The 17,201-nt window shown below is 44.4% G+C and overlaps 2 protein-coding genes across 2 annotated transcripts; one reads left to right on the top strand and one right to left on the bottom strand.

Moving 5' to 3' along the window:
- The first annotated feature begins 147 nt into the window (after window positions 1-147).
- On the top strand, window positions 148-8,576 carry plekhd1 (pleckstrin homology domain containing, family D (with coiled-coil domains) member 1). Its single transcript, XM_029460450.1, is given in 14 exon segments — window positions 148-315; window positions 2,070-2,163; window positions 2,321-2,410; window positions 2,877-2,953; window positions 3,413-3,504; window positions 3,575-3,627; window positions 4,009-4,103; window positions 4,203-4,296; window positions 4,409-4,620; window positions 5,333-5,465; window positions 5,988-6,132; window positions 7,340-7,461; window positions 7,463-7,484; window positions 7,675-8,576. Coding segments are annotated over 14 exon segments (1,542 nt in total). The 5' UTR covers window positions 148-160; the 3' UTR covers window positions 7,833-8,576.
- ccdc177 (coiled-coil domain containing 177) lies at window positions 8,309-16,225 on the bottom strand. Its single transcript, XM_029460449.1, has 3 exons — window positions 15,237-16,225; window positions 11,351-14,545; window positions 8,309-8,739 (listed from the first exon to the last, which is right to left on the bottom strand). Exon 2 carries the CDS (start codon window positions 14,531-14,533, stop codon window positions 11,966-11,968), a length of 2,568 nt encoding a protein of 855 aa, XP_029316309.1. The 5' UTR covers window positions 14,534-14,545; window positions 15,237-16,225; the 3' UTR covers window positions 8,309-8,739; window positions 11,351-11,965.
- Between the last annotated feature and the right edge of the window lie 976 nt (window positions 16,226-17,201).

Below are 17,201 nucleotides of genomic sequence, written 5' to 3'. Positions count from 1 at the left end.
ATTCCACCCTGCTGAGTTATTGGGATTTCTTTGCCACTTCCCTGCTTTGTATTGAAGCGCTGCCTGCGCGTGTGTGTTAGGTGTTATTGACTGTCTGTGTTCTTTTTCTTTTTTCCTTGTTGCCCCCCCCCCCCCTCCCAGCGAGTGGGAAGCAGAGAGGATGTTCTCGTCTTCGTCCAGAAACTCTCTGTTCTCTCCCTGGTCGTCCATGGAGCAGTCGGACTCTGAAGCGCTGGACATCAGCACCAAGGTGCAGCTGCACGGCGTGCTGTGGAAGAGACCCTTCGGACGGCCGTCGGCCAAGTGGTCCCGCAGGTGAGGCTGATCCACGTGCTCTGTCTGCAGCTCAGGTGAGGCTGGTCCACGTGCTCTGTCTGCAGCTCAGGTGAGGCTGGTCCACCTGTCCTGTCTGCAGCTCAGGTGAGGCTGGTCCACCTGTCCTGTCTGCAGCTCAGGTGGAGCTCTGTGTACCTGTGCTGCTTCTTGAACCTCGTCACACCTGCAGAAAGGTGGAGCTGAAAGGAAATCTGCTTTTATAACATTTTGAAAAGTGAGGGAGAAAGTTTTTATCTGTTTTGTACAAAAATGTTGATTCTTCTTAAAATAGTTTTAATTGTTGAGAAGTTCACACCTATAAAGATGATTATTCTTGTTTTATATCATTGTTTCCTTCCAGCTGTTGTCAGGAAGTGAATAATAATAAGTGAATCGTTGCTGATTATATTAGAAAGAAACAAACTTACCCCCCCCCCCCCCCCCCCTGTTCTGAGAGCAACACTTTTTAATTAGCAGTTAAAACTTCTGTCTCAACTTTTCCTTCTAGACAAACATCTCACATGATGACTTCATTTACTGTTTGTGATGCTGAAACGTTGTTTAGTGGTTTATAGAAGAGTCTGGATGCTCTTAGTTTACGTAACAGTTAAAATGACAATACACACACACACACACACACATACACACACACACTGCACCCAGAGGCACGTGCGGCTCGTTGTGACCTTCCTGTTCAGACAGGAGCGTCAATGTGAGACGCTCTTCAGTTGCATTATGGGAAACTGGAACTAAATCAGGATTAAAAACTTCTCTGGCAAACTGTGAGTATTCCTTTAACTAGCACGTTAAATACTTATTATCTTATTATATCTGTTATATAGTTGATTCCAAAGTTCCATAAAAATGCTTAATAACAGGATAATAATCATATATATAATATAATAATCATATATATAATATAATAATCATATATATAATATAATAATATAATAATAATCATATATATAATATAATAATCATATATATAATATAATAATCATATATATAATATAATAATATAATAATAATCATATATATAATATAATAATCATATATATAATATAATAATCATATATATAATATAATAATATAATAATAATCATATATATAATATAATAATCATATATATAATAATCATATATATAATATAATAATATAATAATAATCATATATATAATATAATAATATAATAATAATCAGTTCCTCAAAGTCCTGATGTCTTTAAACGTCTCGTTCTGTAACTTTAATTTGATATAAAACAGAGAAAAGACATTTAAAGACATTAAAGACATTTAAAGACATTTGCATCAGAAATTACTAATAAAAATAGTTTTAAAAGTAATTATTTTACTGCTCATCGACTCGTCGCTGCTCCAGTTTGCACGTAATAATCAGTTCCTTTAATTACTGTTAACACATTTTGACATTCCTGAGAAGCTGCAAACATCTAAAGCAGTGGTTCCCAACCTGGGGGTCGGGGCCCACGAGATGAACATGAGTAATACATGATGGACCTCCTCTGTGAGGTGCAGCCGCGGCGTCGGTGCAGCTGCGGCGTCGGTGCAGCCGTGGCGTCGGTGCAGCCGTGGCGTGTGGCGTCGGTGCAGCCGTGGCGTCGGTGCTGCCGTGGCGTCGGTGCTGCCGTGGCGTCGGTGCAGCCGTGGCGTCGGTGCTGCTCGCCGTTATCAAATAACTACGTGTAAAGACGTTGCATCAGTTTGATCTCGGCTGCTTTTGTCTTCCTCGGTGCAAAGATTCTTCATCATCAAAGACAGCTTCCTGCTTTACTACGCCGAGAGCGAGAAGAGGAACTTCGAGAGCAACAGGTACTTCAACATCCACCCCAAGGTGAGCCCCCCCCCCCCCCAGTTATAGCATGATGATGTGCACATACAGATGTCGGAGGTTTTCGATGACTCACTCTGTGTTGAAGTGACTTTATGCAGAAACAACATTATAAACGTGTGTGTGTGTGTGTGTGTGTGTGTGTGTGTGTCTGCCCCAGGGAGTCATTCCTCTGGGAGGGTGTGCGGTGTCGGCCAATGAAAACATGGGGATGCCCTTCGCCATCGTGGTGAACCTGGAAGACTTTACTGTAAGAGCCTGAGCCCCCGGTCCCCCCGGTCCTTCATCAGTTTAGAGCTTCACTCACACAGACGAAGGTCTGAAGCTGCAGACGTGCAACAGACTCATGCAAACACACCACACACACACTACACGCACCACACACACTACACACTACACACACACTACACACTACACACACACACACACACACACACACTACCACACACACTACACACTACACACACACACTACACACACACACACTACACACACACACCACACACACTTTTTAAATCATACTTTTATGACTTAAATCAGATAATCCTGCAGCCTGTGCCGCATCATGGAGAATGTATCTGCACACTGCGTAGCTTCAGCTTTTACTAAGTCAGCAGCCTGAACATGAAATCCACTGAGTGCTTTACAGCCCGAGGGCTACACACACCCTTTATTGAGCAGATGCTGATGCATGATATCGTGTATCCGTCCCCCAGGGCACCATCGTGCTGGCTGCTGAGTCGGAGGTGGAGCAGGTCCAGTGGATGGAGATGCTGCAGGAGTCGGGGAAAGTGTGAGGAAACACGTCGTGCAGTTTCACCGGCTTGTAGAATTATTTAGAAGTTTGTTTTGACGGGAGACGTGAGGGTTTCATCCTCCTGAGGAGCATGAATGCAGACGTGTGGAGATATTTTAATAAATAATAACACATTGAGCTCGAGAGCTGAGATGGTTGTGTTGGAGCTGCTGGTGGAGCCTGATGAAAGAAACTGCAACATGTCCAAAGGTTAACATGTTAAAGTGAAAACATGGTGCTCAGATGTTAGAAGACAAAGCAGAGCCAGAGGAGAATCAGGATCCCACAGTCTCTAGATCTTTCCTCCGGGAGCCGTGAACCTCTGCAGGACAATCCATCCAATAATGCTTTCGATGTTTCTGTCTGCAGATGATGGGAAGCATCTATTTAAATGCTCACTGTGTTTTCATTTGCGGATCATCTCTGAGTTTTGTTAAATCTCTGTTTGTCCACCAGCACGTGGAAGAACTCCCAGCTGGGGGAGGCCATGATCGAGAGTCTGGAGGCTCAGGGGCTGCAGCTGGCCAAGGAGAAGCAGGAGTATCTGGGTAAACTCTGAATGAATGATCCTTCTGAAGGCGTAACGAGCAGTTTACCTGAAATGTTTTCTGTCTCCAGATAAACTGATGGAAGAGACGGAAGAGCTCAGTCATCAAAGAGCTCAGAGAGAGGTGAGACGTTTTATTTACTCCTCCGTCATCACATCACGCCAGGGTTTTTAGTTTTGATTAAAAAATAGTATCATTTGTATTTTTAAATAAATAAACTGTTCAAATACTCATTTATTTAATGTATTTATTTATTTTATTAAATGTATTAAATGTAATTAATTAATTAAATTTTAATTTAATTAATTAATTTAATTTAATTTAATTTATTTATCTATTTTTATAATAAGAATTGTCACCTGCCGCCTGAATTTTGTGTTTTTCTTCACTAATGAATAAATAAAAAACATTTCCACCATGAACTGCTGCGAAGATTGTAGATTATTAATATTTGGATTGTGTGTGTGTGTGTGTGTGTGTGTGTGTGTGTGTGTGTGTGTGCAGGAGCTGGAGCGTCTGAACCAGGTTCTGGAGGAGGAGAAGATGAAGTTTGAGGAGGTGGTGGTGGAGCTGAAGGCGGAGCAGGAACATATCAAACTGTAAAAACTAAATTAAAATATTCCCTCTGCATGTGAACTGATGATCCTGTAGCTGCATGTGATTCATTGTGTGTGTGTGTGTGTGTGTGTGTCCGGCAGAGACCTGGACGGCACCGCTCAGTCCCTGAAGGGTGTCGAGAGCGAGAAAGAGGAGCTGAGCAGTTTGACCGTCCTGCTGCAGAAGTCCATCGAGGTGTGTGTCACGACAGAATCTAATTTACATTAATGATCAAATATAAATATATTTATACTGAGGCCCAGACGTCAGCAGCTGAATGTGTGTGAATGTGTGTGTCTCTCCTCAGGAGCTCTCTCAGGAGAAGCAGAGAACTCTGGAGCTGCTGGGGCTGAAGGAGCAGGACGAGGACGAGGAGGCCGAGGCTGCGGCGGAGAGCACGGTCTGCAGGAAGTCTGAGGACCGCGAGGATCCCGGAGACGTGGACCTGCTGAAGGACCTGCGACACATCGAGGAGCAGATGAAGAACCTGCTGAAGGAGAAGGTGCAGGCTGAGCACAAGTGAGTGGCACAGAATCTGAGAGTGATGGACGACAGACTTCATGTTCAACATGGTTTAAAACTTTAATAACTTCTTACCTCAATTAAAAGCCCCATTTGTGCCCAAAGACTATATTTATAAATATATATATTTATTTGTGTATATATACATATATTTATATATGTATATATATATATTTATATATATAAATATATATATTTATGTATTTATTTATATAGATATTTATATACTAATATAAATAAATATATATATTAATTATATATATAAATATTTATATTTAGAGATATATAAATATTTATAAATATATATATTTATATACTAATATACCAACTAATTAATTTATTATTCTTCAAGTCAATCCCTTAAAATTTTCACATTTATACAGAAAAATGACAATATTTTAATATATAATATTAGTGATAGAAATCAAAGTTAATGAAGTTTAAAAGCATCCGGCAGGAAGTGACCTCGAGTGGAAACATGTATTGATCCCAAACAGGCAGCGCGTCGATCAGCACCAGTAAGTGGGACGTTACAGGCGGCTGCTATCGATGTGCAGCTCTGAAGCTCACACCACGCTGTTGTTCTCAGGAGCTCCACACAACCGTCATCATCACACACTGTGTGTGTGTGTGTGTGTGTGTGTGTGTGTGTGTGTGTGTGTGTGTGTGTGTGTGTGTGTGTGTGTGTGTGTGTGTGTGCGTGCTCCAGGCTCAGGGACAACGAGCAGCGTGCTCAGATCCTGCAGCAGGAGCGAGAGTATTACTCGTCGCAGGCGCAGGCGCTGCAGCAGTCGCTCTCTCAGCTCACGGTGGACAAGCAGCAGACCGAGGCGGAGCTCAAGGTAACGCCGCAACAAAACACTCCACGTGTAAATGTCACCGCGTCATTCAGCTGCACGTTTATGTTTCCAAAGAGGGAAGATGATGAAACACAAACTAATCTGCGTCAGCATGTATCGTAATGAACATGTGAGTTTTAAATCATGACTTTTATAAATAAAATGTCGCTTAAAATACTCAATCAAGCCTGTTTTTATCTTTGTCATAATTAAAATAATTCAGTTCATTCATTTGGTTTTTAAATGTTTAGACCCACAAAGTAACATTTAATCCTTATTTTATTTTTATGTTTACACCTATGCAAGAAAAGAAGATTTAATATAAACATAAACATTTAAAAGGATAGAAAATAGCACACTGGCAGACATCTATAAAGATGATAGAAGATTCTTAAGTTATAAGAATATTAAAAGTCAGCGAGTCGAACATTTCCGTGCAGCTTGTTGCATATTTTCAGTTTTGTTCGATCAGATGCAGAAGCCGTTGATCGCTTCACCCACATGCTGTGTTTCCCTGCGTGTCAGGCGGAGATCGAGTCTCGGGTGGAGCTGGAGAGCAGACTGAAGCAGGCTGAAGAGGCTCTGCAGGATCTGGAGAAAGGTCTGGAGTCACTGGAGCGGACCAAAGAGGGAGACGAGAAGATGAAGGGGGGGGTGACTCAGCTGAGGAGTGAGTGCACACACTGACAACTTCATGTTGAATATTAATGCATCTGATGGAGCCAACATGAGCTGCAGGAGCTGTTCAAGTTAAAGAATCAGTCTCCCCAGTCAAATACATCAATAAATAAATCTGCATTTAAAGGGACAGTTCAGAAGTTTACAGTGAGGCTGTATGAGCTTCTTCTCCACAGTCAGTATCACCTGCAGTACATGCAGTCTGTAGGAACAGACAGGAAGCAGGAGGTAAATGTTCTGCTGTGGACGTGTTTTAAACACATAAAAACATCACTTTAAGTGTTCGCTGTCAGACAGCCTTTCTGAACTGAAGCTGTTATCTGTGATCTCTTCACAGCCACCAGGGTCCATTAACAAAAACAGTAATTTAACCTCTCAGAACACAGGAGCTGCTGGTCTACAGCTGCTTCCATCTGTTAGTTAGTTTGTGTTATTGTGGGACTTTAGTGTTTTAAAAGGTTAGTTCAGATTCACCAAAGTCACACAATAACACCTCTGAGAGGTAAAATTAGTGTTTTTGTTAATGGACCCTGGTGTGTTAGAAGAGATCACAGATAACAGCAGAAAGGCTGTCTGACAGCAAGGTAAAGAGGTGGAAATATTCTAAATACAGCGAACACTTAAAGTGATGTTTTTATGTGTTTGAAACACGTCCACAGCAGAACATTTACCTCCTGCTTCCTGTCTGTTCCTACAGACTGCATGTACTGCAGGTGATACTGCCTGTGGAGAAGCTCATACAGCCTCACTGTAAACTTCTGAACTGTCCCTTTAAATGCATGTTTACTCTCATAATTCTCTGTAACAGTTGACATACAGATCCAAACCCTGATGTGACACTGTGTGACTGCCCTCCTGTGGACAGAGTTGGTATCAGCTGTTGATCACGTTCAGCAGATAAAAACATGTTTTATGTTCTTTAGTCCAAAGAAAAATTAGGTTTAAATTTTATTTTGTGTAATTTCATTTACTAGAAATTATCAGGGCTACGACTAATTATTATTTTCATTTTTATTTTGTGTTGGTCCATAAAATGTCACAAAATTTTATAATTTCTCCAGATGTATTTATAAAGTTTATTTTATTTGAACAAATGTATAAAATAAATGTAAATTACTAAATCTGTCACAATATATGTATATAACAGGTGTGTGTGTGTGTGTGTTGTGTGGTGTGTGTGTGTGTGTGTGTTCACCCAGGATTCTTTGAGGACTGTATCAGTGCAGCAGAGATCGAGGCGAAGCTTCCAGCCATAATGAAGAACGCCGTGTATCTGCACAAAGCTGCTGCTCGCAGGATCAAGAGCTGCAGGATCCAGAGGACCCGCGTCCAGACGCCACTGGTGTGAGTGTGAGCGCCACGTCGTGTGGTCTTTTCAATGTATCCTGAACTGTCAGATGTTCCATCCTCGCGATGATGAAGATACAAGAAGCTTTGTTATGAATATTACAGCAGAGGTTCTGGAGATAACCTTTGTTATTCACTGAGCAGCTGTTAGCGTCATGACAACCTAATTGTTTTCCTCTCGTTGCAGTGAAACACTCCAAGTCCTTCGCCGTGGCGAGCTCCGACGGCAGCAGCATGGAGGAGCTGAGGGAGACGGCCCGACGCCTGACCTCCGACAGCAGCTTCAGAGAGAGTGTGTACAAGATCATGGCTCGTAAGGACGCCACGACTAAAAGTGAGGACTGACAGGAGCCGGTCCTCCGCTCCACTGACGTAGACGTCCTGATCCCTAACCCTCCGTTCAGATACTGTCCAGGCTTGATGTTTGTAAAACACTCCCGATTACTTCCTGACTTTAGTTTCTGGAACTGTGTCTGTGGAAAGTGATGACTTCTGACTGCATCGAGCCACAGAGGAGTGAAACCTCTCGTGTGTTCAGTGAGAAGACCGCGTGATGTCACATCTCAGCCACATCTGCAGTTCCTCTTGTAGTTCTTAGTTTGCTATTTTAAAAACGCCGGCTTTGTGCAGGAGGTCACATGACGTAGAGACGAGTCTCTTTGACCAATCAGAGGTCTGCAGCTTCTTAATGTCTCTTGACGTGTGAGAGCAGCTGTTCTAAAACAAATACTACTATAATATATATCTATAATATATTCACAGTATACAAAGTATCGAGCAGACAATGCAGACCCATCTTATAAAATGTTTTATTCTTCTGGTTTTGATTGTATGAACAGGTCGTGTCCTTTACTTTAACACAGGTGTTCTGAAACACTGAACTCACACGTGGGATTTCCACCTTCACCATTTCATTATTGCTACATCTGAAGAATCCTCGACGAAGCAACTCGATGTAATCACTGACGCAAGCATTTATGATGATGGTACAAATGATAAGTTAACAGCAGAAAAGAAGCACACGTGTCAGGGGACATGATACGCACTGAACAACATGCCTGATGCTAATAAAGCTGTTTGAACCTCGTACATGTCGTGTGGTCTATGCAGGTGAAAGGCTGCAGGTTCAGAGATGCACTGTTAATACTTCAACAGGGAATAAAAAAGATCCAGATGTTTCCATCAGAGGGGAGACTTGGATTCAGCGTGGGAAGAAAAAGAGGATTGTGTGTCGCCGCCGCTCGCTCAGCACCTGCAGGAATACAATAAGAGATGAACAGGAAGTGCATTCGATACAACACGTCTCGTTAAAATGCTTCCTGTTTCATGGTGAAAGGTGTTCAGACTACAGTGAATGAAATCTAAAGTTTGGTTGCGAAGTTAAAGTTCAATGCATCTGAACTCTTTCCAGTGTTGGAAGAAGTACTCAGACCTTTCACTAAAGGAAAAGTATAGATGTTAGAAATACTCCGTTACAAGTTACAGTTCTGTAAAATAATCTAAATATTCTTAAAGAACAAAGAGTTCCAACTGGCATAGGTGGGTCTTATATTAAAATAAAAAATATATTTTAATAAATACCTATATTTATATAGATATTTATTAAAATTATATTTTAATAAATACCTATATTTTATAGAGAGAGGGATGAAGATGAAAGCGAGGAAGAGGAGAGGAGAGAGAGAGGAGGGGAGAGGAAAGAGAGAGAGAGAGGAGAGGGGGAGGCGAGGAAGAGGAAGAGAAAAAACAGAGAGAGAGAGAGCGATAGGGGGGGAAGAGAGAGGGGGAAGGAGGTAAAAGAGGAGGGGGGAGAGGGGGAGAAGAGAAAAAGAGAGAGAGAGCGAGAGAGGGGGGAGAGGTATGGGGGAAGGAGAGAGGAGGAATCAGAGAGAGAGAGAGAGGGAGAAGGCAAGAGAGAGGGAGGAAGAGAGAGAGAGGGAGGGAGAGAGAGAGAGAGATATATTTATATCTCATTATAATATATATGATTATATATATATTTGATATACTAAATATAATAATTAATTATATATCTTGAATATAAATATATTTATATTTATTTAATTGATAATATATATTTATTAATATTATTATATGTTTATATCTTAAAATTATTTATTATACTATATATATTATATATGATAGATATTATTTAGATATATATATATATTTAATATATATATATAATATATATATATATATATATATATATATATATTAATATAAACTAAAATATATAATATATATAAATATTATATATATATAAATATATATATATCATATATATATATATATATATATATATTATATTTTTATTATATATATTACTAATATACTATATATATAGTCTATCATATATATATATTATACTTATATATATATCATTTATTTCTATATATATATATATTTTATATTATATATATATATTTATTATATAAATATATTTATATATATTATATATATCTTATATTATGATTTATCATATATATATATTATATATATATATATATAATATAAAAAAAAATATATATATATATATATACTGCCAAGTAGCTTGTAAATTTCATCAAGGGATCAAAGGTCTTAACTTTATACATTTTAATTGATTTGTTGTTAATCATATTTTGTATCAGCAAAGTAACTTAGAACTAAAGATATCAAATAAATGTATTAGAAATATAAAGTAGCAGAACATAGAAATACTATAAAGTAAAGTAACTAAAGACTAAAGAACATGTTCTGTGTGTATGAAACATTATTATACGAGTACAAGATGTCATCTTCTGCACACATGATATGATTCTATAAGTGTTCAGAGTCATAAATATAATGAAAGTACATTACACGATGTACACGTGTGGTTTATATCTGCTGCAGCTCTCACTGCGTTACTTATTCTCATACAACCTTTTCCTGACCTAATATTACAGTTCATTTTAATATGACCTCATTTCATCACCACCATAAGCGGCGACAAATCTGCCTGGTCATCCCTCCGCCCTTACATCACCTCGTGATTATCTGTGGGGACAGCGGCTTCTCATCTAAAGCTGCATTTTAAACTCAGTCAGTGCCGTGAGCCGGCTGTCGGCTCAGTCTACTTCCTGGCCACAGATGTGCTGCAGTAACTGTGACAGTAACATTGTGAGATAAGTCACTGGCGCTGCATTTATGCGGTGTCAGAATAATCGGAAAGATAAGATCCCGACGGGGAAGATTCCTGTGAACGTGTTGTTTAGACGCTCTGAGCAATAAACTGCAACACATCGTCTGTGTAGCGTCCATGTTGTTTCATATCAGGACTTAAAGCTCACGAACACACAGAGACGTCGAAGGAACAACTTCCCAACTTGGGAAATGGGAGCAGCCGAGGAGCATGTGAATGCAGCACTGGCCTTGGTGGAGGTCTACGCTCTCCAGGGTCATTATAACATATTAAACCCTGGGCGCCTTGTAGCTCACCTGGTAGAGTTCTGTGTGAGTGAGAGGAGGAGGAACGCTGCAGTACCTTCCTGCCTGACAGATGTTAGTGCACAGACCTGGCTCCTTCACATTCCCACGCACTCTCTCTGCTCAGTCATTCACCTTCCGCTGCTCCATCCTCGTTTCTATTGCTATGGCAACGTCTACATCTGAGAGCTAAACCCCATGTGCTTCTCCCTTTTCTGTTAATCTGAGAGATTGTAGGATTAGTGCAGGCGGGGGCCTTTAAAGCCTGATGTTGGCTCGCATGTCGGCTCATGAGTAGATTTTTATTTTTTTCTCTGTCTAGTCGGGTTCAGTGAGTTCTTCTGTCTCTATCTGCTAAAGTGCTGAAAGGCAGAACAGAAGGCATTGTTTGTGAAAGCAATAAGAACGGGTACCTGTTGACGGGGTCACCAGGCCGCTGTTGGATCGACTGCGGGGGGAGTTTAAAGGTGGCCGACTCTCAGAGCTCTTCACTGTTTACTGCGAGTCAGAGGGGGAGGGAGGGGCCTGCTGCAGGAATCAGCGTCCTCTGATGCTTCATCAGCACGGGGCTCGTGCACACGGCCCTCCTGCGCTGCATCGTCAGCGGTCCGGTACAGACGAGTGTCCCGCGGCGTTATATCCACGCTATATCTGTCACAAAAAGATCCTTCTGCTTCGGGGGCTGAAACACATTTGCACTTGATTCTCCCTCACAGGAGCGCTCCTTAAAAGCCTCTGCCGTTGTCATGGAGTTGTGCTTCCTGGTAAACAATGACTCTTTTCATCCGCGCACAGCTTTCAGTCCAGTAGCTGAGATAAACGGAGCAGAAGGCAAATAGAAGGGGGGGGGGGGGGGGGGGGGTTGTCTCCATACATCCACGATACAAAATGATTTGGTTTGAAAGGATTTATAATAAAAACGGTTGCTGACGGGTGAAGAGAAGTAAGACTGTGGCTGTGAGGGGGAGGAGGGTGAAGCGATGAAGGCAGGAGCCGAGCACAGGACCAGAAGTCTACAACAACATTAATCAGTCGTTCAGGCCGGCTTTCAGTTGAGCTTCCAGGGCCATTTTGTCAAACGTACGCATGTTGGTCTCCTCCCGCACTTTGTCTCGTACGTGAAACGAGGCCTGGGCCACGGAGCGAGCGCTCTCCAGCACCGCCCTCTTCTCCTTGAAGATCTGCTCGCTCTTCTCCAGCTTCCTCTCGATGGACTGCAGCAGCTCCAGACGCCTCTGCTTCTCCTCCTCTTCCACTCGCTGCCTGTTGAGCTTCTGGAGCTTCTCCTTCTCCTGCCGGCTCTGGAAGGCCCGCTGAGCTTTCTCTTTGGCCCTCACCTCGGCCACTAACGCTGCCTGCTGGGCTCGTTTCTCCGCCTCCTTCACGCGAGCTTCCAGAAGCTGCTGCTGTTGCTTCTCACGCTTCTCTGCTGCCTTGCGTGTTTTCTGGATCTGCTTCTCCTCACGCTTGGCCTTCTCCTTCAGCTCGAGCCCTCGACGCTCAACTATGTGTTCATAGTTCTCCAGGGAGCGGTTGAGCTTCTCATCTGCGGCCCTCCTCGCCTCCTCCCTCTCCTCCTGCTCTCTGCGGGCGATCTCCTGTATCAGAGCGGCGTGGCGTCTCTTCTCTGCTTTGTTCAGACCTCGTCTATCCTCCTGGCTCTGGTGCTCCTTCTCCTGCCTCTTCAGCTCGGCCATGGTGAGCTTCTCCTTCAGCAGCAGCCTCTCCTGCTCCAGCATGGCCGCCCTCTCCTCGTCCAGGGCCTTCAGGTTCTGTTCTTGCAGAGCTTTCTTGTGCTTCTCCTCCCGTGCTGCCTGCTGTAACCTCAGCAGACGGCTGCGCTCCTGCTGCTCCGCGAGCTCCCTCCACCGCTCCTCGCTCTCCTCGGCCTGTCGCATTTTGGCAGCCGTTGATTGTCGCTCCTGCTGGCTGAGTCTTCGCTGACGTATCGACACCTGGGTCTGCCACACCCGCTGGCACTGAAGCACCGCACGCTGCTTCTCCCTGTCCTCCTGCTCTCGCCGTAGCTCGTCCATTCTGCGCTCACTGTCCCACTGGAGGTGAGCCACGTAGCGGGTCTGACTCATGATGTCCTCTTCCTGGTATCTGGCGAGCATCAAAGCTGCAATCTTGCGGTCGCGCTCGGACACGGCCTTCAAGCCCCGGCGCCTCACCTCCCTCACTATGCGCTCCACCTTCTGCGTCGTCTGAAGGGAGTGGCTCAGGTCGCCGAGGCTGAGGCTGCGACCCATCAGGGAGTTGAAAGTGGCCATAGTGCGAGCTCGAGGACTGTTGGCTTTAGCCCAGTGATCTCGTGCCCCCTCCCAGCTGAAAGAGGAGGAAGCACCTGATTCTGACGAGGTGCATGTGGTAGTAGTTGTGGTGTTGGAGGTGGAGGAGCAGACGGGATCCATCCTGCGCTGCAAGGACTCCAGCGACTGGCTTTTTCCTTGCACCTTGGGGGGAAGGCCAAGATGCCCATTGTGCTGAGACAACACTGCTCCTGTGACGCCGTTCAGAGGCGTCCCAGAGCTCTGGACTGCGGGCTTCCTCACTGAGGATGTTAATGTGGAGTTGGCTCTGGGGAAGGAGGGGGGTTTTGGTGTTGATCTGGGGAAAGTGTTAGAAGATTTAACGCCTGAGGACTTCCTGAATACTGGTGGAGGGCCGGAGGAGAGCTGCTGTGTGGTTTTTACTTCAGAGGACAGAGGATGGAGACCACCCTTGGAGGATGGCGTCGAGGTGTTGGAACCAGTTTTTGAGGACTGAGATTTAGGGGAGGTACTGTGGGCTTTAGCTAAAAGAGCTGGTTTAGAGGTCGGACCTGATGCTGTGGCTCTAGAGGATGCTCCAAACTCAGGGGCTGAGCTGAAGGTCACCGGCCCAGATTTAGGAGGCTGAGTGGAGCCAGCGGAGGCTTTGTGCTGCTGCTCCACGGAGGACGATGACGCACTGCTGCCCGTATTGACCGTCGCCTGCAGGATCCTTCTTTTTTCCTCTCTGACGATCCTCTCCCGCTCCTCCCTGCACTGCCTCAGTTTGGCGTGCCTGTCTCTCTCGCAGACTTCAAACATGCCTGTCGCAACGCGCATGGATCGGCCGGGAGCCTCCCGGGCGAAGTCAGCCAGCGGACGGTGCAGGAGCTCCACAGGTTTGACCCCACATCGAGCACACGCTTCCAGAGAGTGAGGGCTTGTTAACACGTAGCGGCTGCCCTCTGCGGCGGGTGAGTCAAAGTTGTACAGGTCCAGGTGCAGCTTTGGAGACGGCTCTCTGTCAGTCTGAGTCTGTGGTTGCTCAGGCGGGGCTTCAGGTGGGGCCTCCTGAGAGGCGGCCTCAGGTAGGGCCTCAGGTAGGGCTTCAGGTGGGGCCTCCTGAGAGGCGGCGTCTGGCCCTGCCGAGGATGCGGCGACGTGGCAGGGGCTCGACTCTGAAGTGCCGGAGGGCGGTGTCTCGAAACCGGCATCCCCTTCCTCCTCTGTAGTCGTGCCATCTGCCTGGTCTGGCAGTCGAGGGTCTTCAGTGGCCACAGCTGGTGCGTTGAGCTGCGGGCCTTTACACTTGTTCTGATCCTCAGCCTCCGAGGGGTCAACCATAGTTGGCGAATACTGCAGGTAGAAGAGAGCAGGGGAGGGGGGGCAGGGGTCAATGGAGGGAGGGGGGATTGTATGATATGTCAGGATATAATCGTGAGAAGAGTTTTGAATGAGAGGATCAGAGCATTCAGTCGCTTGAGAGATGCAGTCTGTGGGGGAGGGTCAGAGATGCATGCATGAACACATATTCATGCACTGATTTTTACACCAGATGAGACATTTCGCCTTCAGGGAGCTGACATAACACAACACAGGAGAAAGCACCAGAGTCCTCTAACAGAGGAGAGGCTATTTCTGGCGGAGTTACTAGGCTGAGAGAATTTGATTACTCATAGCAATATTTTTCAGTCTACATCACAATCAACCTAAAATGACATTTGAATGCAACACAGGTCCTGCAACATATATATATTATGAACCATTGAGTAGTAAACGTTTGATTTAAACCAGAGATGTATCTGGTAAACAAGCTCTCAGCTCACTAACAGTGGAGGCCTAGACGTTTCTGTAGCAGCAGCACAAAAGGCAGAACATATCTGCACTTTCACATTCAAAACGACTCAGGGTCCAAATCTAAATACAGATTATAATACAGATGTTTAGCTGCGGTGTTATTAAACCAGATTTACTACATTTACTGCCGTTTCATCCCGTGGTCTGGTTGTTTTTAATGCAGTGTCGCACCACACAAACACCTACTGACCTGCCAGTTTGTAAAACGTTTTGTAAACCGGTGCTTTGTTCCCCTTGAATCCGTCCAGAGCTCCTTGTTTCCTGCATAATATCAGGTTTCAGGGGGAGAAAGGCTGCGGCCGTCGACCCGATGATTGAGCTTCACATGGTCGCGACCTGCAGACAGACGGAGGAGCTTCTGTCGGCTCAGCGGGAGCAAAGCTAAGATTAAAAAACTCAAACACATCCACGGAGTCAAATTTACTTCGAAAAATCTCAAATCTCTTTTCCAGCTTCCTCTGATCCTCCTTCAGCAGCAAAGTGCATCCCGCGGGCTCCACCTGCTCTTCAGCAGCATCCCTCCATCTCAGCCTCCTTAGCTCCGCCTGCTTGTGACAAATATGCTACAAAGAAAATACGGTCTGCACGCTGCAATGAACCAAGCGCTCATAGACCCAAATGGCATAATGGTGGACAGCGTGGGGGCCTCGAGCAAAGTTCCTCCTGTAGGCCTGCTGTTCTACAGAGAGACGATTTATTTATAATAATGCTTTTCAATTTTCTAAAAATATTCACTTCTTTATAATTTGATTAGTAAATAAAACAAACGATAGTAAAAACAAAATGTATTGTATGAAAGTCAAATGTCTCTATAAATAGATGTTTAATCTGTGCAAGCTGGTCCATCACAAGTCACATCTCCATCCTGGTTGTGTGTGAAATAAAGAGGTGTAATGAGTTAGAACAGCCACGAGGGGGGGCTGCTACACAACACATTCATGCTTCAGGTTTCAGACAAAGGAGGGCCAGCAGCCAATCAGCATCATCACAGCTGAGGGCCAGCAGCCAATCAGCATCCTCACAGCTGAGGGCCAGCAGCCAATCAGCATCATCACAGCTGAGGGGCAGTAAAGAGAAAAACAAAAGTACTGCATTGCTTTATAAATTATAAAGTAACTAAGTACAAATACTCAAGTACTGTACTAAGTTAGAATTTCAGAGGCACATAGACACACATACAGAGACACAGACACAGACACACACATACAGAGACACAGACACACACACACACACATACAGAGACACACATACAGAGACACACATACAGAGACACAGACACAGACACACACATACAGAGACACAGACACACACACACACACACATACAGAGACACAGACAGAGACTCACACACACAGAGACACACACACACACATACAGAGACAGACACACAGACACACACATACAGAGACACAGACACACATACAGAGACACAGACACACACACACACATACAGAGACACACACACACACATACAGACTCACACACACACACACATACAGAGACAGACACACACGCACACACACACACACAGACACAGACACACATACAGAGACTCACACACACATACATACAGAGACACAGACACACACATACAGAGACTCAGACACATACACACACACACACACATACAGAGACTCACACACATACAGAGACTCAGACACATACACACACACACATACAGAGACTCACACACACACACACATACAGAGACTCAGACACATACACACACATACACACACATACAGAGACTCACACACATACAGAGACTCAGACACATACACACACACACACACACATAGAGACTCACACACACACACACACAGAGACTCACACACATACAGAGACACAGACACACACACACATACAGAGACTCACACACACGCATACAGACACACGTACAGACAGACACACATACAGACACACACACCACACAGAGACAGACACATACAGGACTCAGACACACACACCCATACATACAGACAGACACACACACACACACATACATACAGAGACTCACACACACATACATACAGAGACACAGACACATACATACAGAGACTCACACACACACGCATACAGACACACGTACAGACAGACACACAGACACACACACACCGCACAGAGACAGACACATACAGGACTCAGACACACACAC

The sequence above is a fragment of the Cottoperca gobio genome, chromosome 22 (assembly GCF_900634415.1).
Source record: "Cottoperca gobio chromosome 22, fCotGob3.1, whole genome shotgun sequence".
In the NCBI taxonomy this organism is placed as follows: Eukaryota; Metazoa; Chordata; class Actinopteri; order Perciformes; family Bovichtidae; genus Cottoperca; species Cottoperca gobio.
The sequence above is the reverse complement of the archived record's forward strand: the minus strand, read 5'-3'. Positions and strand labels throughout refer to the sequence as shown.